The sequence below is a fragment of the Dichotomopilus funicola genome (genome assembly GCF_033296635.1).
Source record: "Dichotomopilus funicola strain CBS 141.50 unplaced genomic scaffold C8A04scaffold_71, whole genome shotgun sequence".
NCBI lineage: Eukaryota > Fungi > Ascomycota > Sordariomycetes > Sordariales > Chaetomiaceae > Dichotomopilus > Dichotomopilus funicola.
In genome coordinates this window covers 122,718-150,265 of record NW_026944092.1, presented here as the reverse complement: position 1 = coordinate 150,265, position 27,548 = coordinate 122,718, and the positions used below count along the sequence as shown (strand labels likewise).

At 54.3% G+C, this 27,548-nt stretch overlaps 9 protein-coding genes across 9 annotated transcripts; 4 read left to right on the top strand and 5 right to left on the bottom strand.

Moving 5' to 3' along the window:
• Nucleotides 1–22: 22 nt before the first annotated feature.
• Nucleotides 23–2,871, bottom strand: C8A04DRAFT_39676 (uncharacterized protein; the record flags this gene model as incomplete). Its single annotated transcript, XM_062784677.1, has 6 exons — nt 23–246; nt 322–694; nt 821–1,100; nt 1,666–2,243; nt 2,314–2,766; nt 2,851–2,871. 6 exons carry the CDS (start codon nt 2,869–2,871, stop codon nt 23–25), a joined length of 1,929 nt encoding a protein of 642 aa, XP_062634141.1.
• Nucleotides 2,872–3,496: 625 nt separating this feature from the next.
• On the top strand, nt 3,497–3,995 carry C8A04DRAFT_39675 (uncharacterized protein; the record flags this gene model as incomplete). Its single annotated transcript, XM_062784676.1, has 3 exons — nt 3,497–3,517; nt 3,584–3,793; nt 3,852–3,995. 3 exons carry the CDS (start codon nt 3,497–3,499, stop codon nt 3,993–3,995), a joined length of 375 nt encoding a protein of 124 aa, XP_062634140.1.
• A 251-nt stretch (nt 3,996–4,246) lies between these two features.
• C8A04DRAFT_31743 (mitochondrial carrier domain-containing protein) lies at nt 4,247–5,450 on the bottom strand (the record flags this gene model as incomplete). Its single annotated transcript, XM_062781864.1, has 5 exons — nt 4,247–4,748; nt 4,814–4,961; nt 5,027–5,158; nt 5,240–5,260; nt 5,345–5,450. 5 exons carry the CDS (start codon nt 5,448–5,450, stop codon nt 4,247–4,249), a joined length of 909 nt encoding a protein of 302 aa, XP_062634139.1.
• A 1,108-nt stretch (nt 5,451–6,558) lies between these two features.
• C8A04DRAFT_39673 (uncharacterized protein) lies at nt 6,559–7,169 on the bottom strand (the record flags this gene model as incomplete). Its single annotated transcript, XM_062784675.1, has 3 exons — nt 6,559–6,682; nt 6,743–6,930; nt 6,993–7,169. 3 exons carry the CDS (start codon nt 7,167–7,169, stop codon nt 6,559–6,561), a joined length of 489 nt encoding a protein of 162 aa, XP_062634138.1.
• Nucleotides 7,170–8,710: 1,541 nt separating this feature from the next.
• On the bottom strand, nt 8,711–12,576 carry C8A04DRAFT_31741 (uncharacterized protein; the record flags this gene model as incomplete). Its single annotated transcript, XM_062781863.1, has 5 exons — nt 8,711–10,192; nt 10,288–11,392; nt 11,511–11,548; nt 11,816–12,025; nt 12,277–12,576. The coding sequence occupies 5 exons, from the start codon at nt 12,574–12,576 to the stop codon at nt 8,711–8,713; spliced, it is 3,135 nt and encodes a 1,044-aa protein (XP_062634137.1).
• Nucleotides 12,577–14,001: 1,425 nt separating this feature from the next.
• C8A04DRAFT_31740 (putative cystathionine gamma-synthase/beta-lyase) lies at nt 14,002–15,857 on the top strand (the record flags this gene model as incomplete). Its single annotated transcript, XM_062781862.1, has 3 exons — nt 14,002–14,067; nt 14,139–14,896; nt 14,954–15,857. 3 exons carry the CDS (start codon nt 14,002–14,004, stop codon nt 15,855–15,857), a joined length of 1,728 nt encoding a protein of 575 aa, XP_062634136.1.
• A 334-nt stretch (nt 15,858–16,191) lies between these two features.
• Nucleotides 16,192–19,655, bottom strand: C8A04DRAFT_31739 (uncharacterized protein; the record flags this gene model as incomplete). Its single annotated transcript, XM_062781861.1, has 4 exons — nt 16,192–16,598; nt 16,725–18,428; nt 18,505–19,098; nt 19,181–19,655. 4 exons carry the CDS (start codon nt 19,653–19,655, stop codon nt 16,192–16,194), a joined length of 3,180 nt encoding a protein of 1,059 aa, XP_062634135.1.
• Nucleotides 19,656–21,434: 1,779 nt separating this feature from the next.
• Nucleotides 21,435–23,318, top strand: C8A04DRAFT_14673 (uncharacterized protein; the record flags this gene model as incomplete). The annotated part of the gene is made up of 3 exons (XM_062778187.1): nt 21,435–21,600; nt 21,728–22,222; nt 22,681–23,318. 3 exons carry the CDS (start codon nt 21,435–21,437, stop codon nt 23,316–23,318), a joined length of 1,299 nt encoding a protein of 432 aa, XP_062634134.1.
• Nucleotides 23,319–25,375: 2,057 nt separating this feature from the next.
• On the top strand, nt 25,376–26,886 carry C8A04DRAFT_31737 (uncharacterized protein; the record flags this gene model as incomplete). Its single annotated transcript, XM_062781860.1, has 4 exons — nt 25,376–26,020; nt 26,096–26,402; nt 26,473–26,651; nt 26,704–26,886. The coding sequence occupies 4 exons, from the start codon at nt 25,376–25,378 to the stop codon at nt 26,884–26,886; spliced, it is 1,314 nt and encodes a 437-aa protein (XP_062634133.1).
• Nucleotides 26,887–27,548: the final 662 nt, after the last annotated feature.

Genomic DNA, 27,548 nt, shown 5'->3' with positions numbered 1-27,548 from the left:
AACACCCCCCCCCCTACTCACCCTACTTCGGCGCATCAGTCAAAGGCACATACTTGACCCCAAACAACTTCTTCCTCTCCACCTTCCCCTCCCGATCCTTCTCCACCGTCCAAATATGCTGCCCCCATCCCCCCTCATCATCAACCGGTATAAACATCCTCCCCGGCGCCGCCAACTGCTCCAACATTTCAGGGTGTACCTCCACCGCCGCCGCACCGACATGTATCACATCCCACTTCCTAATTTCTCCCGTTTCCACTCCCCTTTCCCCTGCTCCCCCTTCCCCAGTCCCCTCCCCCCCAGAACCAGTAGGTGTAAAACCCGCAGGCTCAACCCACCCCCTCCTCCCATCACCCACCCTAAACCTAACCCTCCCACTCGCCAACCACCCCCTCCCCTTCTCCGACCTCCCCATATTCCTCTCCCCCAACTCCCTCAAAGCATCAATATGTTCCACCCCGACCACCACCCCCCTCGGTCCCGCCAACTCCGCCATCACAGCCGTGAGATACCCCGATCCGGAACCGATGTCTAGGATGCGCGGGGCTGGATGGGATGGAGAGGGGAGGATGAAGGGGAGGAGGGATTCGACCGCGGAAGCGTGCATGTGTGGTGCGGAGATGGTGGCGTGATGGCCGATGGGTTGGGGGGAGTCGGTGTAGGGGGAGGTGGGGGTGTAGTGGGCGCGGTCGACCTGTTTTTACAATTAGGATGACCTTCGTCTGACTGGGAGACTGGAAAAGCAGATCAAAGGGGGGGGTGGTTGGGAAAGGGATGAAGTGAGAAGTGGGAAGGGCACCTTTAAAAAAGCTTCCTTAACCTCCGGACTGGTGATTAGTTTGTTGCGCCAGAGATTCTCAATCAACTCGCGGTTGGATGTGCCGGAGCTGCGCCAGGCCATGGTGTTGAAGGAGCGGGAGATGGACGCCGGAAATGGAGAGCAGGTTTGGGGTTCTGCCGGTTGGAAAGTGTTGACAGCAGCAGGGACGGGACAAGTACAAGCTCGGGAGATTGGGAGAGAGCTCAAGAGCAGAGGTAGGAGTCGTCGTTTGATCGCCACGGTGTGTTTATTTAAGTGGGATTGTTGAGCGATGAGATAGCTGTGATGCGGTTGGTATTGTCAATAAAATCCGTAGTGAAAATGGGGTTGAGTCAAAATAAAATGTTAAAGGACAAATACTGGTGATGGTGGATTGACGTCGAGTGATGTAATGACGTGCCCAAGCTCCAACGTTCGCACCCAAGACTCGCTGCAATGCAGGTTGCCCCGCACGCAGTCACGTTCACAGCTGACAAAACAGAGCCCTGCATACAACCCTGAAACGAACAACCTTGAGACGACAAGTAAATATGCTAGAACTGTGTACAGGTGATACTTTACGAGAAAACCACCCAATGAGATTATGAGACTGCTGCGCGATGCGCGTATGAGGAACAAGACCAAACCATGATATGATGATGAACCCAATCCCTTCCCTTCCTTGCTTCCTTCCATCCAGTATGAATATTCCTACAAACGCCGTCGCAAACCAGTTCGCGCCCGGAATCCGTTTCTTGCTACAGTGCAGTGCGAGCTAGCTGAAGAAGACGGAAAGTCGAAAAGAGAGCTAAGAGGAGAGATCAAAAAAGACTAAGAGGAAAAAGACAAGTAAACGAGAGGGTTACACCACCCGCTCCGGGCTCTCCCCCGTAGCAATAATCGGGACCCCCAACCCGCGATCCGGGCTCTGTAACACCAGCTGCTCATGCCGCCGCACCTTGATATAATTCGCCACCGCCCTGATCAGAATAAACCACCCCACAATCATCAACGCATACGCCGCCCAATCCCCACCCGAGATATCACCACTCCCACCATCCCCATTCGCATCGTCCGGGTCAAAGTCATGCGAGTTCGGGTCCGACGGGTCCGCATACCCCTCGCCGTCCCCGTGCGCGTGCATCCCGCTGCCTGCGCCGGCCCCGGACGAGTAGGTCTTCATCGAGAACCCGTATTGGATCATCGTGACTCCCAAGCCGGCCAGCGAGCCGTTCTTGGCCGCGTGGGTTGAGTGGAGGAGGTAGGTCAGCAGGAAGCTGACGAAGCCGATCGCCATGGAGATCATGGCGTTCCAGGCGAAACCGAAGAAAGTGCCCACGGGCAGGCCGTCGATAAAGACCTCGTCGGGGCCGCCGAGGCCGGGAGCGAGGATCGTAGTTTCCCAGTAGGGGGGGGCTTGGTCCGCTGCGGCTTGTTCGTAGGTCTGTAATTGTTAGCACTACCGTTACTCGAGGAATTTCACGCCAAGGAAAGAAAGGGGCTGATGAACATACCGGAGGCATCTCATCCTTCTCGCCCTCCCCCGTCTCCGGCTTCGCAGACAAGTTCGAAAACACCCCATCCGACTGAATCCCACCCCCATAAACCCTCGACGAAGTCGGCGCCACCACCGCCGTCGGTTGTCCTACCGTGGTAGCAGCTTGTTGCTGCGACCCATTCTGCGTTACCGCGCCCGTGCGCCCCGCGGTACCCTCACTCCGAAACGAAGGCGTCGAGTTCCCCCTCACCAGCCTCTGACGATCATCGCTCCCGTCCTCATCCTCATCGCTATCGTCGCCGGCGGCATCAAACGCATCGACTAAATCAGGATTCACGGGTCGGTTGGAGCGGTCGCGCGAGGAGGCCCGCGAGCGGAAGGATGGTGGTGGCGAGTTGGGGATCGGGTAGGTCGGTCTTGGCACGGGGGGGGTGGGTGTTTCGGAGTCGGAGTCGTCGTGGGCGTTGACCTGAACAGCATATTATGTTAGCTTATGTTGTTTATGTTGATTGAAGGGGCTCTGATAGTTAGGAGGAGCCAGGAACAATCGTACCCGCTCGTACCGGCCCGACATGGTGAAGGGCGTGGTGTGGTCGAGGGGAAAGGGGCGTTTGCGCGGCCCCCCTCAATCAATCGAAATGGGGTTCCGTGGTCAGTTGCGAGGTCAAGTGGCCTGGAAACAATCGAAGCGAATAGGTCGAGAAAAGAAGAACAAATAGGAAATCGTCTGTCGCAGGCGGACAAGGCTCGAAGAAAACGGCAAAAGGAAAAAAAAGAGCGCGCGGCTCTAGAAGGTCGTCGAAGAACCGTTTGTGGTTGATGAATCGATGATTAGAAACGGGACAGGATGGAACGGGAAACCCCAACAGCAGCCGTTAGATTCAGGCGTCACAGCTAATGCACCGCCCGCCGGACGGCCGTTGCTTCAGCGGGTGAGCGGGTGCTGGGCGCCTGACCGAGATTGGTGCATTACGTTTGCCAAGGGGTGGCGGCCTCAGACAAAGGGTCCGACCCGCATATTTCCGGATACGGGTTAGCGCATCTTTGATCTTCTGGAATCAGGCGCATATTGACGCACGGTCCATTTGTGTTTGTGCAGTGGTATGCGAATGATGCCCCACCAAAGAAGTTGGCCTCGGAGAATTTGGTGGAGGTTTTGATGTTCCAAGATATGCGACAGAACTCTGCACAAGTCGACCATGTCGGGTAAGCTAAGGGGAGTACGTGACCTTTTTTTTATATCCTGAAAACATAAGACTATCCCGGCGAAATCTGACCTCCTTTAGGTAATAGCCAACCACGCGCACGCCGCGCTCCGGCGCTGGCCAAAAGACCCCCTCCGTCCCGACTGCCAGCTCCAAGACGCCCTCGCCAAGCGTGTCGATAGGCCCACGGGCTTTGCGCCGCCCGCGACAGGCGCGACGACCCAAGAGCAAGCCGACTTGAAGCAGATCAATGCGCTGTACTCGCTGCTGGAGGATCGGTACAAGACCATGGTGGGCATTCCTTGCGAGGTACCCGGGAGTGACATGCGCAAGCTGATAGTGTGGACAGTATCGTGCTCCCGACAGCATCATGAAACCGAAGAGTAACCCGGATTACTACCAGGATTTGGTTAAGGAATTGGAGGAGGCACCGAATCGGACGTTCCTGCAGAGGATGGGGAAGAAGTTTGGGGGTATGCTCCGGTTTACCTAGGAGAGTGTCCTTCAAGAGCGAAGGTCTACCATATACAAGGATTGCGGCATACGTTGGTGTTAGGCGTTTGGGAAGAAAAGTATCTTGAACAGGATTTGGGGTTCCTGGCTGAACATATCCATGTACAATAATACACATACACACCTCATTTTGTCTACCATGCCCATCAGGGGGTATATACTCGCCCACAAACCTCAAAGCCACGCCAAACGCCCACCACAACCTTCCCACCTCCCATTCCCCCCACCCACCTACAAATACTTCCGCTCCGGATCCAACCGATCAAACATCTCCATACTCTTCTCATACATCGTAAACACAATCCCCCCACTCATAATCAACCTCGCCAACCTCGGCAACGCCCCACTCCAAAAAGTCAACACCCCCTCCTGCTTAAAAATAATCGCCGCACACCGGAACGAGTTCCCATACGCCTGCCGCGCCTCAATACTCTGCATCCGCGTCTTGATCGTGTCCAGCGGCTGCGTCACATAGACAGTAATCAGCCCCGCGATGCCGCCCATGCCAAACGTCGCTGCCGCGCCGAGTTTTTCGCCGGGTGCGGTGTATCCTTCCGCTAGCTGTTTGAGGGCTGTGTAGGAACCGAAACGGGTCGCGCTGTTGGCGGCTTGGCGGGCGGTGGTGGGCACGAACCCTTGGAAGAAACCGCGGATGCCCCGCTCGCGGGCGATGATGGGGACCGCGTGGAGGAATCCGCGCAGGCGGGGGTTGGCGGATTTGCGGTCGTCGATCCTAGCGTAGCATAATCACTTAGCAACAGGACGGAAGAACAGCACAGATGGGAGAGGGAAACGTACAGCGTCGTCTTGATACTCTCAGTCGGCGTAACAGCCAGCAAAGACTCCGTCACGCCCGCACCAAACCCCGCCAAAACCGTCCGCGGCCCCGACATCTTGCCATCTTCGTCGGCGAGCAACCGCTTGTACTGATCAAACGCCACGAATCCTGCGACTCCCAATTAGCCTCTGTCTTTGTTCCCGATCACCCAAATCCCCGGGGGGAGAGCATACGGATACCGGCCTTGGCCGAGTTCCCTATAATCAGAGTAGTACACCCAGCATACCACTGCGCGCCGAATGGTGGCCACGGCAGCTTCTGCCCCGCGGCCAGTCGGCGGTTGAGTTGTGTGCGTGTTTTCGCGACTGCGAGACCTTCTTATTAACACAATTGCTCTGGCCGATATCGCTAGACAAGCCTTCGGGGATTCTAGAGCAAAAACGTACACTCAGCCGGGTAGGTAATCGCTGTCGCGTGCCGTGGTTAGCATTGCTTCCTCCTCCCGTCTCTCCCTTCCCCCACTATGACTAGGTACCCAAAAAAAGACATACCAATCTCCACAGCACCAGCCGTCGAACCGGCAAGGATAGACCGCAGGGCACTTGGGCCTTTGACGGCTGGGTGCGTCTTGTCGTCTTTGGTCGCGGCGGACGACATGGCGGGCGAGGGTGCCGGACTAAAACGCAGGACGAAAAGAGACGACGGGTTGTTGGAATTGAAGAATGCGCTCCGACTCGACTCTTCAAGGGTCCGATTTCTATTCCGGGGTTCGGCTCTGTAGCTGTGGGACTGCCAAGACCTGGGCCGATTGCGGGGCCGAGGGGCCGGGGAGAGGGTCGATGATGTAATTGCTTCAAAGAACCTCTTCCTCTCAAGAGGTTTCGAGCTGGAAACCACGTGCAAGAGACAAGATTCATTGGAATGGGAACACCGGGGATCGGGACTTTACAAGAGGCCTCTTTTTTCCATTTTACAAAGTGCTCCCTTGAGTTGAATATTTTGTTGTTTTCTTTAAACACCAATTATTCAAGCATAATTTCACGAGTCAAATATCTAAATTATACCGAACCCCTTCAACCTGACCTACAATTTACTCATTCTCCTGCTGACCAATGGTTTGGCCCATGCTTTCAGTGTTATGGATGGATGGCGTTGTCTCCAATCTCATGATGTCTCGGACCCTTCTCTCTTCAACAAAAACACGCGAAAATGGAAGTAACATCATGTTATCCAAACCATACCAACCAAGTATGATTTCATTCGAAACTGCCGGAAGTTATTAGCTGACAAAGTTAAACACCCTAATTCCAGTGCTCTGCCTCGTAATTTACTGTCTTGACCTTTCACCACGGTATTTCTTTTTTTTTTTTTTTCCCTCAATAAGCGGCTATCTCAATATAGTAGTTATTAATATCACCGGATGTACGAATACTGAACGCAAAATCCAATAATCTCTTTGCTCCTACATCAGTCAAGGTGTATTGAGTCGCATAGATGGGGATACCTACCACTTCGTGTTTGGCAGTGTGAGTGAGTGCGTGCTGTTAGTTAATATTGCTAGATGGTGGACGGTGCTGATATCGAATTAAAGGGGGCGATTCAGCGAGTGTGGAGGAGAGATGGAAGCCGAACGATTATGTCGATTGCAATGAAGAATCTGGTGAAATATATATGCACACTACAACTTATTTACTCCATCTACACTGTAATTACACCACCGCATGGCTTAAGCAAGGCCCGGACGCCCGGACTCCCCATCCCACGCTTACTGCGGCTTGCAGTAGTACACCGAGCTGCACACCGTCGCCCACTCAGGGCCACTGTACTCATACAGCTTGTGGCCATCATCCCGGTAGCAGTCCCAGTTCTTGAAGCCGTTGGAGCCCCAGCTGTATTCCCCTGTTAGCACACTAATTTATCCAAGATCAAGACTCCCCGTAGAAACGTACCCAGACCAGGAGTAGAGCGGGCGGCTCTGAGCATCCGAGTCGATGTGCGAAGTAAAAGTGACGCCAGTCGGGAAGGTGCACTTCTTTCCGTCCTGCTCCCACCAGGCGTAGTTGCTGCTGTCGACGGTGCAGACGTTGTCGTTGGCGGGGGTCTCGCCGTTGTGGGATTGGCCGCTGGCGGCGTAGTACTGTGATGGTCTGTCAATACCCGTGTCTTTAGTGCTGGGCTTGGTAGCGGGTAGGTGCCTACGGCAATGTGCGAGGAGTGCGTCTCGGGGCCGCAGCACGAGGTCAGATGGCGGCAGTTGACGAGGTAGACGATCTCAGTGTCGCGCTTTTCGAGGGCGTCGTCCTTCTTGATGGCGACCTCGACGGGCGAGGCGATGGCCAACGCCAGGAGGGTGGTGAGAGCGGCGAACAGCTTCATGGTGGTTGTGTTAGAAGGATGGACCTGTAAGATGGTAAGAGCTGGTTGGTGGTGAGTTGTCAATGTTGTGATGAATGGCGTCAGTCGGACTCTTGAGAGTCCTTATATGCCAACTCTCTTCCCTCCCTGCAGCCGCTCACGATGCCCTCACCGTAAACCGTCCCAGTCGCAGCTGCGCATCGCTTAACGGCGTGGCTGTGTGCTACTGCAGCACGACGGCCTAACCGTCATCTCGCTGCCGTGCTGACCCGGTGCCTCCATCTAGCGATTCCCCCCCAAAACAATATGCATCGACCCGAAGAATCTCCAGAAAACACAGTTCACGATGTGTGGTTGGTGTTGAGAAAAAAGGGTGCCTGGACTTGGCTTTGAGCCGGGGTAGCATTTGGGCGCCACGTTACTCAGCGCATCTCACTCAGCCCTACAGGTTGCCGCTCAAGGCGGGGAAGTTACTCAGCGTCGTCAATAAAGTTGTGGGAAACGGGAATGGGCGGGATGGGCCGAGACGGATTGGGAATTATTGGTTGCTTGTGTGCTGGTGTGCAGCGGTGGGAGGTCGAATTTGGGTTTAGTATGACTGCAATGCAACTACAACTGCGACCGTTAGAATTAGGGACAACGCAATAATTTAGTGATTGGAAAACATCTATGCTGTGAGCATGAATCTGGAAGTTTAGGTTTGGGTTCTGTGTTTTTCAACGATTGCGTTAATTACGGGCAAATTATTGGGTGTTGAATTTGTTCGGTAGGAATTTGTGTGAAACTGGAAAGAACCAAGAGAAAACCCGAAATCCCGGGACGGAAGCCACGACTCTGAAAATTTCTAATGGTTTTCGTGGTTCAAAGAAGAACCCCACATTCCCCGCAAGATCTCACAAAGATTGAAAGAAAGCAGCTCGTTTCGATTGTATTGCGAGGCGATATGCGCCATTTGTGGTGGTTATCTTACATGGTACCATCAGAAAAAGAAAAAAAAAACGAACTCAGATCTCTGCTGGGGTAATCCCCCCAGCAAATCAGTGACCTGTGCTCGTATCGCAGCCCTGCCATGGGGCCTCAGTGCGGCCCGGCTCGGTCCAATCCCAACGAAGGCATCCAACGACAACCTGTTCAGGTCGTCCGGCAAAAAGCCAAAGTCAGATCTCTTCCCAGAGATATGTTGCGTTTGCGTTCCCAAACCAGGTGATCCAGTCCAGTACTAGCAGCAACCAACGCGTCGAACCAAACTTGAAATCAAGAAAGGAAGCCAGCGTAAAGGGGACTCTTCAAGTCCCAGAGTGACCAAGCCGCAAAGAAAGAAAAGAAAAAAAAAAACAACGCGAATCAATGCCCTTCGTAATGAAGGGAAACCCTGAATCCTCCTGCGTCAAATAAAGCAAACTCAGTCCTCAAAACGGCCAGGAAACTCCCCACCCTGACCACAATGTTCTTCGCAATGAAGAAAAACCCTTAACCATCCCATCCCTAACGAAGACCGAATGAAGCAAAGCAAACCCCGTCCTCAAACTTCCCATCCCAATAAACTCTCCCCCATCTCAGGCTTAACCCCTCTTAGCCTTCCCCTTCCCCTTCCACTTCCCCTTACCCCTTCCAGCAGCCGCAGCCGGAGCAGCAGCAACCGGCACAACAGGAGCCAAAACCCTCCTCTTCCCATGGGACCAAGTCGCCTGCTCCAGCTCGGCCTCACCCATATGCACCAGCATCTTACGGCCAGGAGCATCCTGCTCCACCACCCCGCCCTGAATCTGCAGCCAGTCGGTGATAATCTGCGGATGCTGGGGACCTTGGCGTCCTTCGTAGGCGCGGCAGACCCAGATGCCTTTGGCTAGGTTGGTGTTGTCGGGGATGTGGGCCTTGGTGTTCTTTTTGTTGGTGTTGTTTTTCTTGGCGCGCTTGTTGCGACGGCTGCTGCGGCTACGGCCGATGGAGGTGGTGATGGTTGAAGACTTGGTCTTGCTGTTGCGGCCATCCTCGTCGGAGTCGTCATCTCCGCCGGCAAGAACGGTGCGATGGGGCAGGAAGTAAAACACCTCCTGACCATGGGGCAGGACATCAAACGTCTGCTCGACAATCTCGATGAACTCTTTGGCGCGGCGCTCGTGCGGGAGGTAGGCCACGCCACCGATCGGCCAGTCGCGCTGGGCCAGAGCGACGAGGTACAGCTGGTCGTTTTCCTCGTTGTCCTCGTCATCGTTGTCAGCTCCCAAAATGGAAGCGTAACCGCCAACGTGGGGACTAGCGCGGACCAGACCAGGGAAATGAACTGCCATACTATCCGTCAAAACCCGGCCCTTGATGCGAGCGGTAAAGTTCTTCGAGGCTGGGTGGCGGGAGACAATAAACTCGGCATCCGGGTACAGCTGGCCCAGCGGAGCGAGATACCGCGCACGGATGGTCAACACGCGGTTGGTCGGCTCGTCGTGGAAGGGGGGCAACTGCCTGACACGCCACGGCGCAAAAGGCATGTACGGGTCGGTCTCGAACCTGGGCAGAGGCGGGGCTGTGACGCTGAAGGGGTTGATTTGGGTCGGCCTGGGGAGGGCGTGGTTGGGGCCGAGGCCGAGGCCGTTGGCGCCGCGGGCCCAGTGCTCCGGGGTGTCGAGCCAGTAGTCGGCTGCCGCGTTGAAAAGCGGGTTGTGCATCTCTGCGGTTGCGACGTCGGGCATGTGCGGGATGGGGTCCGAGTCGGAGTCGGAGCCCGAGTCGCTTTCGGGGTCGGCATTGTTGGCTTGCTCCTCGTCAGCATCATCGTTCTCGATCAGGGTCATGCCGGTGTTGTTAATATTGTGATTGTTCTCGGCACCTTCAGCATTCTGGATCGATGGGTTGATGTTCTGACTGAGGGAGGACATGGCCGGATACTCGGGCTCGCTGTCAAGTTCCTCCATCTGGTCGGACTCGTAGTTCATGTGGTTATTGTTCTGGTCGCCAATCTGAGGGCGCCTGCTTGCGTTGTCCATGCTGGTATGCGTGGCAGAGCTCTCGGCAAAACCAGAGCTGTTGCCTTGGGCAACTGACATAATCTGTTTTGTGTTTAATTTTCCGCGGTCAGCTTTCAGTCGATGAAAACATCTCATTTTTATTTTCGGGTGTCATAAATCAGGATGAATCAACTTACCTTGAGACCGAGAAGCTGATACTCAACCGACTGCGCGTTCTCAAGAGCCTGGCGTGCGACGTCGTCGTTAATCCCGGAGGCCCCGGAGTTGGCGATGTTGGGGATGACGGGAAGAAAATTGTGGTTGTGGACAAGATTCGAAATGTTGAAACCAGCACCCACGTTCAAATTTGCCGAACCTGGCAAGCCAGAAGGGGCGTGGAAAACAGACTGCTGCTGCTGCGGATCCGCTTGTTGCTGTGGCTGTCCTTGTTGCCCTGACTTCTGGGGCTGGTGCGTGGCTTCGGAAAACAAAGAGGGGTCGATCATCGAATCAGAAATCGGGCCCTGCGGGAAAGAGGACGCAGTGGGAGCAGGGTCAGAAACGAGTGGCTGTTGTTGGTGCTGCGGTAGTTTCTGCTCCTGCTCTTGCCGTTTTGCTTCGGGTGACCAGTCGGAAACGGACTGCTCACTGCTCGGGTACGTGTTTGAACCCGGGAGCGAAGCCATGTTGTCGGTGGTGGAGTAAGAAATGCGAGCTGGGTTGGCAGATGGGAACGAAGAAGTGTCGCTGAAAAGCGGAAATCCAAAGGTGCTTGGGCCGGTAACGGGGTTGTGGTTGGTGGAGTGGCCGAAAGCAAGATTGGGCTGGTAAGGCTGGTACACCGGCGCCGAAGTCGATGTTGCGAGATGCCCGTGTGGCTGCCTCAGTCCACCCTTGGCCTGCTTGTCAAAGGTGGCTCGCGGGTTGTAGCCGTGGGATGGGTCAGCCAGACTAGGCTTGGTTGGCGGGGCTGTTGTAGCGGGGAGGACGGGTTCCTTCTTCCCTGGGATCTGGAGAGGGCCGGAGGTTTTTCCGGCAAGAATGTCCTTGTTGAGCCGGAGGAACTCCATGTGCTTGCCCTCAGGTTTCTGGGGCGCCCTTATATAGCCAGCTGGAGTCTTGTCAGCTTCGTCAGCCTTGGGGATGGCAGCGGGGCTCTCTTTATCGCCGCCTTTTAGCTTGGCGGTTTTGCTGTTGTGCAGCAGAGGACTCTTTAGCACCGGGTTGGGGTACCGGACAAAGCTTCCGGTCTCCCGCTCCGGATGTTCTTGAATCGCGGCGAGGTTGCCAAGCCCTTGTGTGCTGCAGGGGTGTTAGTTAGCATATGGTTGTGTGGTGAGAGTGAACTTGGTGTTGTAGTTGTTTGACCTAGTGTAAACACAAAGGGGAAAGGGGGAAGTAAACAAAAGAAACCACTTACTGGCGTTGGCGCCACCAAGACCCCTGGGATACAGGTGACTGCGAGAGAAGTGTGTTAGCTGAAGTTCTAGTGGTAATGTGTCCATCATTGCGAAGTTGTGAAGAGTAATGGCACGCCCGCAAGGGAAGCCATAAATTGCCAAGGGTGAACGCTCGATGCCAAGCGCACATTGACCATAACTGCTTAAGACCACCTGGCGTCGGCCACTTCCCCTTCACAGTTTCACACTCTCATATTTTCCCTCAAGGTCCCGGGAGAACAAAAAAAAAAAAACCCCACATCGCCCGCAACGGAGAAAGACTTACACCATGAAGCGAAAAGGGGTTGTTGAGTCCTTCGCTGACGGACCGGCGGCCAGGTGGCAGCGGCGGACCGGAATTGCCCCGGTTGGCGCTAGGCGGAAACAGCCGTCGTCGGACCGGCAAGGCGGGTTTCAAGACCGGCGACTCCGGCTCGGGAGAAGGAGACCCCTGAGTCGGGGTCACTGGGTTGCCCGCGGTGTTTGATGGGCCGCGCTGGAGAGCGTTAGAGGTGTGGTTCGATTCGAATGGGGGGTAAGCGTGGATGAGAGGTTCGAAGTGCCCATTGGGGGGACCGAGCGCCGCTCATCTCGGCGCTCAGTGGTGATGAGGCCAGGATGGGGATGGCCCAGCCTCAAGAGATTCTGATGGTGGAGGGTCGGATGGGAGAGGGCATTGAGGGAAATGGCGAAGGCGCAGCTCCGATTGAGTCTCTTCAATACCGGAAAAGAAAGGAAGATACTTACTGGGCCGCGCGTTGGAGTTCCCGGAGTCTCATACTCTTCTTCGTCGTCGCTTTCGTCTTCGACCTCGGTGGCATTCTCGTCGATGGTCTCGTCATCATTAACAGTGGCGTTGCCATCAACCGTTGCTTCGTCATCGGCGTCAACGCCGTCGTCGTCATCTTCCTTCTTGATCACCGGGCCGTCGCGCGAGGAGCGACCAGCTTGACGGTTTCCACCCCGCGCCCGGCGTTGGCCAGGCTCTGGAGTCGAATCGGCACGCAAAGCAAACATCGCCCTCGCCGTCGGATACACTGTTTTCATTTCCTTTCCCTCCTTATAGAAACAGGAATAGAGGATGCCAAAGGAACTCTTGAAACTGGGGGAAAACAAGGAAAAGGGAGCCAGGAAAACAGCAAACTCGTGTGGTGGGAGAAGAAAGATTCGCAGGTTTGGGGGAATTTGGGAAATCTCTTTAAATACCTTCGGCCGTGGGAAGGTGCCAACTAGAATTGAGATCGTATCGTGATCGGTTGTGAGCCCCGCGAGGGTTCAAAGCCCTCGCCGGCTGACCGGGGCGTGAGGGCTGGGTAAGGCATCGATATGTGTTGTGGCTGTCGCTTTGTAATCGACGCGGGGGTTACGAAACATGATATGGATGAGGAAGTGGTGGTGTGAAGACTTGGGAAGGTTGACGACAATAGTTTCGTTCGGGTGTGGCGTTGAGACGTCGACCGTGGACACGGTTACAAACGACGACGGGAAGCTCACCAAACGCGAGACATCTCGTTTTGGGTACGTCACTAACACAGTCAGCTTCTGGCACTTGGGGAGTCTTATATTGCCCTCAGACGATGGCATGCCTTGAATAGAAGTCACAGAACCAGACAGACGTGGTACATCGAGCTCTCTGTGGGCACTAGTTGTGATTCGACAGAACTACGGCCCGGCCAGAGGTACATTGGTGCCCAGGTACGAAGAAGAGTGCCGCTGGGGACACTAGGAACATTAAGGTACTTTCTCCGGGGCCATTCTGGCATTTTGCTGTTTCTTGGGGGGCTTTTTATATTAAAGAGTGCACTCTCTTCCGGTAGTGAACATTGTAGCACGCAACAGGACTTGGATTTCAGCTTGCTCGAGGTAATTACCTGTACAGAAGCGCTCGCCTTACTAGGTAGCCAGATTTGTGCTCTAAATCTAGGTAGGTAAGGGTCTCGAATGCAATCCAAACAACAACCCACTTAATAAAGATTGAGTTCAACAATTCATTGGCAAATCATGCACAACAAAAAACCGTTGACTCAAATGCCAGATCGCTCTTGCCGATATCTGCGATCTTTGATGCCATGGACAAGGGCCGCGGAACATCCCGCAAAACGAAGACAACACCCCATCTGGACTCGGGTGATGTCATACCAGTCAAAGCCAATCATCCACACTGCAGCCTTCAGCATAGCAATGAGCTGGCAAAAAAAAAAAAGCAAATAGGAATCTTTAAAGTGCAACAACCATTACCGGCCAATCTTGTGCCACGTATGCCCTCGTGGGGCCGCTGAAAGCGGTGACCCGCCCACGCCTGCAATGGAAACCAAGCCGAGGGTTTCAGCTGCTGTGTCTCGGACTTGCGGTTGCCTTTTTGAGCGGTGATGATACCCGAGACAAAACAGCACGGGATACTTAAGCTAGCCATGCCCGCCTCCAAACCACCAACATAATCCACCTTGAACTTCGCTACGATTGACGGAAGCTATGGCGACGATTGGAAATCCCGAGAACTTGACGCTGGGTACTTCGTTGCCGCCAGGAAATCCGCATGTAAGTCATAGTTCCATTGAACAAAAGATAAGTCCCACGAGGAACTAATTGAAGCTAATGTGTAATTCTAGGGCGTGAGCGTTCACCTCCCGAAATGGGCCGACACGGTCGGTTGGGCATCGCGCGAGCAACGGGTTCTAGACGCCATGAACACGGGGTATCCTCGATTCTTCATGCCTCGGATCGCCCACCAGCTAGCGGCACGCCTACTTGAGTTGCGAAGGAAAGCCGAGAACGGTCCGGAAGACGGCACTCAACCCGGGAAAATGGCGATGCTACTGGATTCTGCCCGCCACGCTCGCATGTGCCTGGATGCCCTGCCAAAGTGGGAAACTATTGGCCGGGAACTGGGCCCGGGGGAAATCGAGGGCTATGTTGTCACTTGGAATGGTCAGATCACACCGTTGCAGGATCGAGGCTACCCTGAGGAACGAGAAGAGTCCCCTGCTCTAGGCAAGGAAGACATCCTGCTGGTCGCATATCCCCAAGACCTCGCTCAACCCGCAAAGGCGTTCTGGCAGCACACCGGTTTCGGTATTTCCAGTCGGCGCGCGTCGTACTGGCTGGAACATGCCCCGTTTCTAACCGGTAAATCCACGAGTTCAGCCACCAACGCATTCGCAACGGCCGCTACTGTGAACACAGCGCGCGAAGCCATCAAAAACCGCATTGCCGAGGGCTACTCACTCCCCTCCCAAGACCTCCACGTCTCCCCATCCGACATCTTCCTCTTCCCCACCGGCATGACCGCCATCACCGAAACCGCCCACGCCCTCAAGTCCCTCCGTCCCGCAGACCCTTCCAAACCATACCACGCCGTAGTCTTCGGGTAAGCCTCCCCAATCCTATCTTAATCACCACAACCACTAACCCATTTTCCTCCCAGCTTCCCCTACGTCGACACCTTCAAGACCCTCCTCCACACCCACCCCCACCCCTTCACACTCACCCTCCTCCCCTCGACCCCCTCCGCCCTCACCGACCTCGCCCACCGCCTCATCACAGACCCAACCTTCCACCCCGACGCGCTCTTCACCGAAGTCCCCGGGAACCCCCTCCTCCAAACCCCCGACCTGCACACCTTGTTCCAACTCTCCCGAGAACACAACTTTGTCTTGGTGGTTGATGACACGATAGGAACGTATGTCTCGCTGGGGTTGTTACCGGAGTGTGACGTGGTGTGTACGAGCTTGACCAAGATGTTTAGTGGGGCGTGTGATGTCATGGGGGGAAGTGTGGTGCTTAATCCGCGGGGGAGGGTGTACAGCGCTTTGCGCTCAGCACTAAGCCGCGAGAGGGAAGAGACGGACCGGGCATGGTTTGGGGAGGACGTGCTGGTGATGGAGAGGAATAGCCGGGATTTTAAGGAGAGGATGGGGAAGGCGAGTGGGAATGCGGAGGTAGTGGTGGGAATGTTGAGGGCGAGTCAGGTGGTCAGGGAGGTGTTTTACCCGTTGGGGAGTGAGACGCAGGAGGGGTATGATCGGTATCGGGTGGAAGGAGGGGGTTATGGGTTTTTGTTGTCAGTCAAGTTTGCGCGGGCGGAGCAGGCTGTGGCATTTTATGATGCGTTGGATGTGGCGAAGGGGCCGAGTTTGGGGACGAATTTCACGTTGTGCTGCGCGTATACGTTGTTGGCACATTATAGGGAGCTGGCGTGGGCGGCGGAGTATGGGGTGGTGGAGGATCTGGTGAGGATTAGTGTTGGGTTGGAGGACGTGGAGTGGTTGAGGGAGAGGGTCGGAAGGGCGTTGGCTGCGGCTCAGGAAGCTGGAACGGTAGGAGTGTAGCTGTAATGGTGGTGAGATGACATAACGTAATTCAATGCCAGTATTCCAACGGGAGCTTTCCCACGCTGTTCCCAAGCGATCTAGGTCGGGCTGGTCGCGGGGAGCCGGCGTAGATATTCCAGGTGTTTAATGATCACGGGTAAAACACAAAAAGTTCGTCATGTCGAGACTTTGTCGGCCTAAGCCCAGCTGTCGCTTGCTTGCTTCACATGTCTGGGTGTGTATAAGCGTCGCGTCGGTATATCACACTTCATTGGGGAACCTCAGAGAGACAAACAAAGGGCCTCTCTGACAATAATTAAATAAAGAAACCAGGAACCCTAATTAATAAAGCCTAACTCTTCACCTTTTTAGGGCCTTCAGGCTTATGGAAAGGCATGTTCCGCCCACAAAACTCCATCCACACACCCGTGACCCGGCTCAAATCCAAACCGTCATTATCCCCCTCGCGAATCCCAATCGTCCACTCTCCCAACGGACCGATCGGAGCAACCGTGTGGGTGCTCACGTCGCCGCTCACATAGTCGTTCTCAATCGCCTGGCGCCCAAACACAAGGGATGGAAGGCAATCGTCAATGGCGTCGACTTGGGACGTGTCGTAGCTAAACTGCAGGTCGACCGGCCCGTGGTTGAAGTCATATTTGTTGGCGTTGGGGTCCCAAAGGGTTTCGTGGCCGAGGTGGCTGATGGAGACTTGGAGAATCTGGCGGTGGCCGCCGGTTTCGGGTTTGCGTCGTGCGCCTGTGGCAGGGCTGGGGGTTAGTTGAATTCCGGGGGAGCGGTTCCATAATTATTTAGGTATTTTGCTTGCGGGGGAACGCAAAAACGGAAAAAAAAAAAAAAAAAAAAAAGGAACACGCAACATACCAGGCAGCCAAACACGGACTTGATTGAGACGGATGTTCGCCATTCCGGCAAAGGTTTCCGTGCGTCGTGTCGGGGGAAAAGCCACGGTCGTCTCATACACCCGCCTTCCCTTGGAGTCCTTCTTCGGATTCTGGAGCAGCGTCGTCAGCTCAGCAGCCGATAGCTCATATCGCAGCCCCGGATCACCCCGTTTAGAGGGCCAGGACGACCAGGTCGACGACGCAAATCGCTCGACGCACGCTTGAAACTCTCGCTCGAGCGTCTGCTGGTTACCCAGCAGCTGGGCGTGTCCGCTCAGAGGCCCAGCCTCGGTGAAAGGAATCGGCCCCCGCGGGCCCCAGAAGCAGATTGCTCGCCCTTGGTAGTTGAGCTGCTGCATAATGTCCATGCGCAGGGTATCGCGCAGGCGGGTCATCCAAAAGAAGATGGATGGGAGGTTGGGGTCGAGCTCCAGGAGCTGTTCCGCGAGCTGGGGGTTTTGTTTGCGGTACGCCGCCAGTTGTGAGACAGCTTCTGCCGCGACCTGGATGGCCCCGTTGAAGCTGAGAACTGCGCTGTTGCGCTGCAGGACGAGCTTCACGTAGTCGTCAAGGATCTTGTCCAGGTCTTTCGTTGCTGTGAGGAGGGCGTCTTTGAACTGCTTAACGAGCGACTTGATCTTGTCGACGCTTGCGATGATCTTAAGACCGCCGGGGTCTTGAAGGTTGATCTTGCCGTCATTGTTCATGGTAACGGTTTCTTCGAGGGACTTGAGGGTGTCGGAACATGTCGCGAGCTGTTCGATGATGTCGGCCTTGTCAAAGCTGGCGCCCGTCGCGTCATGGACCTTGTTGGCCGCATCCCAGGCAATCTTCCCAATCTTAGCGCCTTCCATCACCACATCCACAGCCAACTTGAAGGATGGGGGCTGCACTAAGTTGGACAGCCCCTCGAACACTTTCCAAAAGTCAATTTGAGATGCCCGTCCAATTTCATCCTTCACCCGATTCAGGGGGCCCTTGATCTCCTCGCGCTTCTCGCTCTGGAGCTGTGCAAACTTTGTGACTTGCGCAGCCGCTGCGGAAATAGCCCCGTCCGGACCGCATTGCGAGTCTAGCAAACCCTGTAAACGCTCCTCGTTTTCCTTGCCGGCCTTGAGACTCCTGTTCAAATACTTCTTTACTTTGCCGTCTTTCTTGACGGCTTTCTGGTAATCGGCTGTCATGTCTTCCACCTCCTTCAGAGCCACGAGCAGCTTGTCAGCCCGCTGGGCGTACACCTCGGTGGACAGCCTCGGCACCCAGGATGGGTCGTGGCCGAAGATGTCCTGTCCAGCGAGGATTCGAGCCTGGCGCGTGCGCGCCTGTGACAAGACAAACTCCAGTTGCGAAAGTGCCGCAACTGTCAGCTTCTGCTCCGTCTCGAGTCGATCATACGCCTTGGCCTGCGCGGTCTCCCCGAGTTTGGGCACGAATGAAAGGCGGTTGACGAGCCGCGTGTACAATGCAGCAGCCTTGGGGCGAGATTCCGGCGTGTTGAGAAAGAACAATTTGTCCGCCTCGTTCAAGATCATCTGAGCATGCTCTGGGAAAACACAAGCCTGGCTCAGGCTGAGATACGCAGCATCTCGCTCCGGTGCGAGCACCAGAGAGGTGCGTGAGCCGTCTTTGCCTTCTTGGCCAGGCTTACCTGTGGACTTGCCAACGCCCCCAGCGCCGTAGCTTCCTAAACTCATTGTTTAGTGTTGTTATTTTCTCATTGTTTGCGGGGCAACTCAGGGGCTTTCTTGGAACAAACATACCGCCGAGGGCGCTGGGCATATCTCTTGTCGTCAAGACTTCTAATCTGATAGTGGCAGCCCTGAGATCATCGGTAATACCTTGAAGCTTGGTAGCAAAGGTTGAATCACCGGACGTGCGGGCGACAATTTGGGTCAGCAGCCGGATTTGACCCAGTATTTCTGACTTCCTGCCGTCACTGCCTTCCCCTGCGGGCGCTACCCACTGAACGATGGAAGCTGTGAGAGAGTCGACGGAGGAAACATGGGACGCATCCAACACCTCCGGAAAGTCTCCCGAGCCCAGCAGGCTGCGGATTGCGTCGAGGCACGCTTCTACAGCCTGCCACTCGTCACTGTTGTTGAAATGAGGTTTGGTAGTCGGGAGAAGCCAAGCCAGTTGCTGAACAGATGCGGCATATGTTTGATGCAACGTTACGGTATCTTTCAACGCGTCGAGCCGTGCCGGGTCGATGCGTCCTGGCGGGAAGGCATCACAACCGGGTAGAAAAGCGCCGTGAACCACCGCCATTCTTCTCACCCAAGATTGATCCCGAAGTCCCCGCAAGCTGGCAAGAAGGTTAGCAGCCGGGTCCCCGTATGCTATGCTAATGGTGCCTGTAATCAAGGTTGCATTAACAAAGGTCACCGATTGATGGACGGAGTTGCGATCAAAAGAATGACGCGGCGGCGGACATACCAGCATCCCCCCCATTCCCCCCATTCCCGCCGGTGGCGTCTCTATCCAAAGTGTCGCCGCCGCGGGCGCCCTTGCCTCCATCGGCTTTGATCTTTAGCCCGATGGAAGAAATATCGGTATTCTCGACATACAGCCAAACGTTACCACCCTTGCTACCGGGGTCGCCAGCTTTCCCATCACCTGAGGGGGAAGCACTCATATCGATAGCATTACGCCCCGACACATTGATAGTGCAAGGAGCCGGCCCGGAAACCTTCAGTTCCCAGCAAAATATTCCAAGTGTTTTTCCCGGGGCCAAGATGTCTTTGGAAATGATGACGGTCTCGGCGTACACCAGAACGGTACTTTCGGGGACGTCCAGTTCGTTGAGGTCGAGGTCACCGGTGCTCAAGATAAGAAGCACATCGTCTTTGGCGTAGCAGACGTATGACTCTGACGCTGGTGAAGGCTTGAGCCCTTTGTTGGCGTCTGACATGACTGCGACGATTAAACCGCCCAAAAGCGTCAGGGAAAAGTAGATTTGTGACCAAGGAAGGTACGAGGGATCGGATGCGCACAGAGTAATTGGGGTAATTAAGAGTTTGACAATCCGCTAATGCAAATGTGATTTCCAGAGCAGTCAAGTCCCATCCGTGTCCGGCCTTCTTAAGCTAGAAAAGAGGGAAACACATGTTGCCACAAGACTCCGTGCCGCAGGATGCGCGTGAATCTAGTTAGGTAGGGTGGGCGAGTTGTTGCACACCCTTGCGTCGAAGGTCTCACCAATTCTTGCAGTGGTGCTCGGCAATCGTCCCAACAAATTCGACGGGTTCTCGAGCAGTTGGTTATTTGATCGACAGACACATCACTGCATATCACGCGTTGTGTTAAACGACCGGGGCTTCACACGAAGGACGATAGCTGCAGCTTCGTACCGAAGAGGTTGGCTAATCATATCAGGCATCGTCCCAAGACGGACCTCGGAGCAGTGATGGCTCCAGCTTGACCGAAATCCTAAATACACCATATTACCGCAACCCGCACTCTCACAAAATGCCATTGTGCACATTGCAAAATTTCGTTACCGATAACACTATCAAAATCCAAAGCAGCATACTAATACAGCAACTGGGAGAGCAATAGATACTGGCTCGTTGAGTGCATTTAAGCAGATCGGATTTCTCGTCTTCCGTACTTCGAAGTTCGAAACACCAGACACCAAGGTCCCTTGGCTCACGGCCACAATTCCGCAGTGTTGCTGCTTATCCGACTTGCCGCCTTAGGCCGAGAGACATGTCCAGTGCTGCAATGCAGGTATGACATGTGTGTACAGATCATGTCCAGCTGAGTTCAAGCCAGTCCAGGTGAACTGAACACATGCTATTGCGGGGTTGGTTTGTTGAATCCATGGCTATGTGGATACCTCTTGGTTTGTCGCCTTCAGCTGGTCGCTAGCTTGAGCACTAAACTACCTTAGACACACATTTGCCTTTTTGGCAAGCTTGCAGACCCTCAACATACGTTAAATCCCCCGTCTATCCCATGCACAGGACACTGCATATGACAGAGACTAGAGTGTGGGGTCGATTCTCAGACTTGCTTGTTCTGGCAACTGTTTCGCACTTGCCGGGGCAAAGTTTTCACTGGGTCGCCGACTCGAAGATTATCGTGTTTAAACGATCACAGTACTATGTAGACTTGAGGCCTGATCTACATGTAACTAGTGGAATGCTCACCTCCATCACACGTATCAGTCTCAATGTCTCATCAGCAAAGCGACCATCCGCCCAGCTGAATGTGGGGCTCAATGCCGACGTGACATCTCAGGGTTGGACCTGGATGTGGGACCAAGTAAAGAAGAGAAGCCCGCGCATCGTAGGATATTCACCCCTCTGCACAGATGCCCAATCCGGCAATGTACCCGGCCTCGGATTCAACCATCTACGGTAGCCATATCTACGTCAAGTGACGAGTGTGACGTGTCTCACCATTTGGACATACCCCTCGGCACGCCGTTCACGGTCACCAAGATGTGCGCAGTTGTCTCCAGTCACCAAACACTGACATCGCCGCATCATCGCTCACCTGCTTCTCCATATCATCGTTGCTAGCAACATGTAAAATATAACTGCCCCGTCTCTCCTTCTTTTCACTCCCCGATAGCGAAGACAGGACGACGTACCTTACTTCCAGTTAAAACCCCCAAACACCACATAATCGTTCATTGCAAAGCATCATGGCCCCTCAAAAGAACCTCGCGTTGCTTGCGAAGCAAATGGAGGGCCAGAACTCCATCCACGACTACGATGTTGTTGTTTCTTACAATGAGAATGAACTCAACAACTTTCTGCTACAGAGAGCGGCTGAGGTTGGAACTCCAACATCGGAAGGCTTGAAGTGGGTTGAGCACACCAAGGGTACAGTACCACCCACCCCCATTCGTCCCCATTCTCACGCTGACCCACGGATTTGTCCCCTCCGTACCTGTGAATTGTTGGCTGTGTAGAGTCGCTCTGCAATCGAATGTTATAATTCAATTACTAACTGCATGGTCTTATTTGCGTCCAGATGACTTTGACGAGGAATACACGAACACTCTCGAGGTAGCCTTCGGCAGCCCGTCGCTCCAGATTCTGGACCGGGAAGGGAACATCACCTTCTCCGCCCCTATGACTGGCTCAAAGACAGTCGTACGGGATAGCGACGGGAGGGAAAAAATCACCAAGTTCGCAAACGTGAAGGTTGTCATCACTGCCAGTCTATCTACCGTCAGTGGCACCACCAACGCGGCCGGCAAATTCACCCCTGACCCCTCCCCCGATCCCTCCCGCGCCAACGAGGTAAGGATCATTGAGTCTGGAAACGACACGGCTCTTGGGGTTTGCATTGACTTCCCGTCCCTCCTGGCGGTCGATTTCTACAACGATGGACAAGGGGGCAATAGCCCTGACGACCTCGACCAGCTCACCAGCCTCGTCAAGGCCAAGATTGAGCGGAGGTTTAAGGACTCTGGCTTCCAGTACTGCCTGGCCGGCCTAAACAATGAGAAGCCACAAGATCCCGGTGATTCCATCGTTCTGCAGCCGGCTCACTTCACGTTCTGTCTAGTGCATGGCGACGACGAAAACACTAGTGCGGTATGCATGGGGATTCTCCTCAAGGACAATCCAAATGCTGGGAAGAAACCGCAGCCTCTCTACTTTACCCCAGGCGGCGTGGAAGTGAACCCGATCCCGACTGGACGCACGGCAAGCATCATCTTCAGCCATCGAGTGATGGCTAGCTTGTTTATCATGGTATGTCCTTCTATGCACCGGCGAATTCCTTAGCTTCACCATTTGCTAGTCCCTAGCCCGCAATTCCGAGTGCGATAGACTAACAACTTCGTTTCCGAATAAACGTAGCCCGGGTTCAAGGGTATCACCAACCCAGAGTGTGCATCTCAAGCAGGCGATAGTACGATCTAATACCTCCCTCCTCCTCTGCATCACTCCCGAGCCATCCTAACAAGGCGTGTGTAGCCGGAATGAAGTTTACCCTCAACTTACCGTCACACGAGATCAAAGCCGACGGTTATGATAACACCACCACCATGGGCGTCAGCAGCCACCTTGACGGCTTCCACTTCAACCTCAACAGCCCCAAGACCAAGCTCGATATCGCTGCCGCTAACTCCACCTCAACACCTCCCATCAAGGTTTCATATGCAAGCGGAACCCTGAACATGGGATGGTCACACAGCACACCCGGCCGTGAAGGGCACCATGAATATGGAAGCGTGGACCTAGACTTCACCTTCACGGGCACGGCCACCTGGACGCGGGGCCCCAACCCTGAACAACACCCAAACCAGCTCGGGATGAGCTTCAGTTTTGCGTCCGTGCTCGGGGTCAAGGTCAACCCCAAGAACCACACCATCTGGGAGCGAATGTGTGGCGCCAGTGACGCATTGCCGCCCCATGCGAAAGATATTCATCCGGAAGCGCCCAAGATATCGATTGACATGTCGCCGATGGACTTCTTCCTGACTACCAACTTGCTCTTTCCAGGCGAGCACATCTTCCACATGGACGATCCCGGCCAGACGACGGAGCTGCAGGGATTGATGACCCCGCGGGATACCATCCTGACTGGCACTATCAAGCGCGTTGCGGTGTGAGGCGGCAAGCTGGCTGAAGCCAAATAATCATCGCTCGGGTTTCTTGGGATCTTCCCAAGACCTTCGGAAAGGCATCTGGGGGGGATTAAGGGATTAAGTTTGTGTAATTAATTATGTGTTCTAGCGAGAGTCCATGGCGGTCCGAGGTGGGCCGTCATCTACGGGCTACTCGCTGTGAGCGGTGAAAAGAAATATGATAATACCAGTCTTCCGATCCTTTCCTATTTATGCTCTTCACCAGTGCGGCCACAAATACCCTGTATACATACCATCGCACGCGGACAGCCTCTCCTTACCCCCACTCGCGTCGAAATTACATTTGCCCGGATGCATGGAGGACCGGTAAGGCTTGCCCTGAATGGTATGCCCAGACATGTAGGGCCGACGCGTTAGTTTAGAGCAAATGACTGGTCCTTGCTCCCCCTCCAAGGGAGCCTGGTGTATGCAGTGTCATGAATGCCATGCACGTTCCTCTCTCACCTCTCCTGCGATAAACCCCTGCCAGGCTGCCTCGTTCCGTCCAGCAAACTTCGAGGCTGATGCAACTCGACCCTTCTCACTGTTGGTGCTCAGAAATGGTGCACACACCGTATGTCTTGCTGTAATTATTTGGCGTATTTGCAGGCTTGCGATACCGCTTTTCGTTTTGGTTGTCTATCCCGTCTGGATTCCATGATCGATCTACACGACAATGAATATCAGCAACGGACAATACCCGGCTGAAAGCCTCAGCGGGGAGCAGCGCAAAATCCGTCTCCTCACGCTTTTACCCGGCACTGGCGAGGAGACAGTTAGATGCACGCTCCACAGTTGTCGGCTTTGAGAATCCGGAGAGCTACGAGGCATTGTCCTACGAATGGGGCAAATCTGGATCTCCGCAAACCATTCTGGTCAACGGCAGAGAGTTCGGCGTCGGCGACAATCTCTTCCAAGCGCTTCGGCATCTCCGGCTACCTAAGGCTGAGAGGGTTCTGTGGATTGACGCCATTTGCATCAACCAGTCCGATCTCCAGGAGCGGAACCATCAGGTTCAACAAATGGCAGACATCTATAGCCGGGCTCACCAAGTCATTGCATGGATAGGTCTGGAAACTGAAGACAGCAGGGAGGCATTTGAGTTTCTCCGGGGTGCCTTCGCCTTTAGTCCACACAATCGCAGGTCCCTGATGCACCACCCTGGGTGGAAGGCTGTTGATAAACTATGCTAGAGGGGATACTGGAGAAGAGTTTGGATCGTGCAAGAAATATGCCTTGCCCGACGACTTATCGTAAAGTGTGGCGCGAGCCAAATTCCCTGGAAGTACGTATCCGAGCTTCGCATGGCAAGGAAACATACTTGGCCCCAATACCTTTCGCATGGAGAGCGGACTTTCATCCGGAGCGTCCCTGCCTGCATCGACGACCAGCGGGAAAGGCGCCAGAAGATTGGTTGCATCCTATGGTCATTGCTCGAGACCTTCCAGGAGTCATTGTGCCAAGAAATCCACGACAGAGTCTATGGCTTCATCGGTCTCTCAAGCGACTGCAACGGCCAAGGTATTCCTGTCGACTATTCCAAGTCGGTCTCACAGCTCTATGAAGATGTTATGCGCTTCTATCAAGACAAGTTCCAAGGTCAACCTGGCATCGGGCCACCCCACGGTCCACAACTCGTGAAGTTAAGCGAGTTCCTCCACCAGCTGCTTGGGCCGGATCTTGCAACCGAGTTTGCTTCATCCACGTTACGCTCTATGCCAGAGTCTCTCGTTGAGATCTCAGCAACTCACGTGGTGATCATTGAACAATTCCTCGACTCGAAGCTTGCTGAGAAATACAAAGCGTCTAATTTGGCCCGTTTCCTCGAGGGAATAATACCATACTCCCACCTGGGGCACTGGCGTGACCTTGTTAGCCCCAATATTTCCGAAGTTCATGCGATCCATAACTCAGCTTCCGCACTCCTCTGCCACATCGGAATAGGTCGCATGGTTCCCAATATTAATCCCGTGGTTGGCACCAAGACGCCGTTCCTTGCATATCCGTCGAGACAATCAGCTTCCGGAGTGGATTACGGCTCCATGGGTGACGGTGCCGTGATTGGTGTCGCCCCCGAGGGAACGCGGCTCGGCGACATTGTCTGTACTTTTCTGGAGAGCTGCCTAGCGCTCGTTTTCAGGCCAACATCTGCCACGACAAGCTCACCAGGGGACGGGTCCGGCTACGAGGTGCTGCAGGGCGGGAGCTTTTCCCTTGTCGGTCGCGCCATTATTCATCTCTTAGGCGGCGAAGAACAACGGCGGTACAAGACCGTACTCAGTCCAGATAAGACGGTTGAGATAGTCCAGGCCAAGGGATCCTTCATCAAGGGCCGGGATGCGCCATGGCCCGTAACGGTCTCCATGGACATGCCAACGTTGTGGCTGGTAACACGATCCGAGGCCAATCTGGCTACAAGAGGGTTTTCCAAGGCCATGTTAGATCTACTGCCTCGGGAGGATTCATCCGCCGTGCTAGGCCGAAGCAAGCCAGCCGACGAGGAGAGGGACAGCAGTGGGCTGACAAGCACGCAGAAATTTGACAGGGAAGTACTGATGCTACAGTCAGACCCGCAGCTCCGAAAACACGCACTGGGGCCTGGGAGTGCGGGAATCGTGAACTTGGGGTCGACAGGATACATCAGCTCTACCCTGCAGACCCTATATATGCTGAAGCCCATTCGGATGGTAACTACCTTTAGTTATCCTTACCCGTTAGGCATCTCCCTTGCGTTGGCGGAAAGGTACTCATGCGCCGTTTAGGATATTCTCAACGACATAACCGTGCGCAGCGCCAGCGGCATCGGGGCGGCTCTCAATCACTTGTTCAAGCACCTGCACAGTTCTTCGCTACCCGTGTCGCCGTTGGTGCTGACGCGGGCCTTCGGGTGGGAGGACCGGAAACTCGGAGAAGCGCAGGATATATCAGAGTTCTTTAGGAAGTTCACCGAACTGTTCAGCTCGGGGAAGCTCGGAGACAGATTACGCAACACCTTCGACAGCTTGTTTTGTGGCAAGACTGAAAGAAGTGTTCGAGATCATGGGTCGTCTATGATTGAGCAGTTCTATGGTAAGAACCTACCTCACTCTAGAAACGGTGCTGAGTAGTCAAGTTCAGGCCGGTGCTGATGGTCAGGCAGATCTGCAAGCCAATACCCGTGGCCTTGACACAGCCGAAATCAACACCTTGGAGGATTCGATCCGTGACTACTGTGCGACATACGAAGGTGTAACGGTACACTTGCGGACCATACCGCCGGTCTTCCTAATCCACGTGAAAAACTTCTTCTATGATATAGAAAAGGACAATTTGGCTATGGTAAGTCACACCAAAGTCATAACGTTACATATTCATGGCTGATGTGTTGTAGGTTCGCACAAGATTCATCTACCCGCGTGTTCTAGATTTGGCGAGCATCGTTGACAACGGCACGGAGAACTCACCATCAGAGTTGCTCTACCAGCTCCATGGGTTAGCCACTCTTTGTAACCTTGACAATGCAACTTACAGGGAAGATGGGCTAACGAGTGTCTCTCACCTCGCAGAGTTGTAGTATTGGAAGAAGTAGAACCCCTTCACAGATTTCTCCTCCATCTGAGGCCGCGGCTGGAGAACCAGTGGCTACTTCTCTTCAACGAGTCTGTGACGTATGCGGGTGAAAGCGAGGTATTTGAACATAATTTCCATCTGGGCGCCGAAAAATTGCCGGCTGGTGCTCCTTTGAGGACCCCGGTTCTTCTTCTGTACCTTCGGATGTCAATGCTTGACACCATTCTAGGCTGAAAAGAAAAGCAGATACAACCTCATGTATTTTCTTTGCCTCTGAGTTCTGATAGGGACGGCGGCTTCTTCTAGTTAGGAAAATGGAGTTGTGTTGCCACAATAGTTCTGACCATATAAGACTCGAAATGAATCTGTATAGAAGACCTCGGCATAGAGTAGAAAGGGATATGGGATCTTTATATATAATTAAGCTCAGGGCCGATCACACCTACACATTCACTAGCACGGGCAACCTAGCGTCGATATACCGAAATCAGGGCCAGTAAGAGGAGGCCGAGAAGCCAGAGGTACATGTAATAGAGACAAGTAAGACAGAGCTTAGGGTCGATCATCCCTCTACACTAACTAGTATCGCTAGCCTACCGTCAATATACTAGAACCAGGGCTAGTAGTAGGAGGCGGAGAACCTAGATATATAGATAATAGAGACTT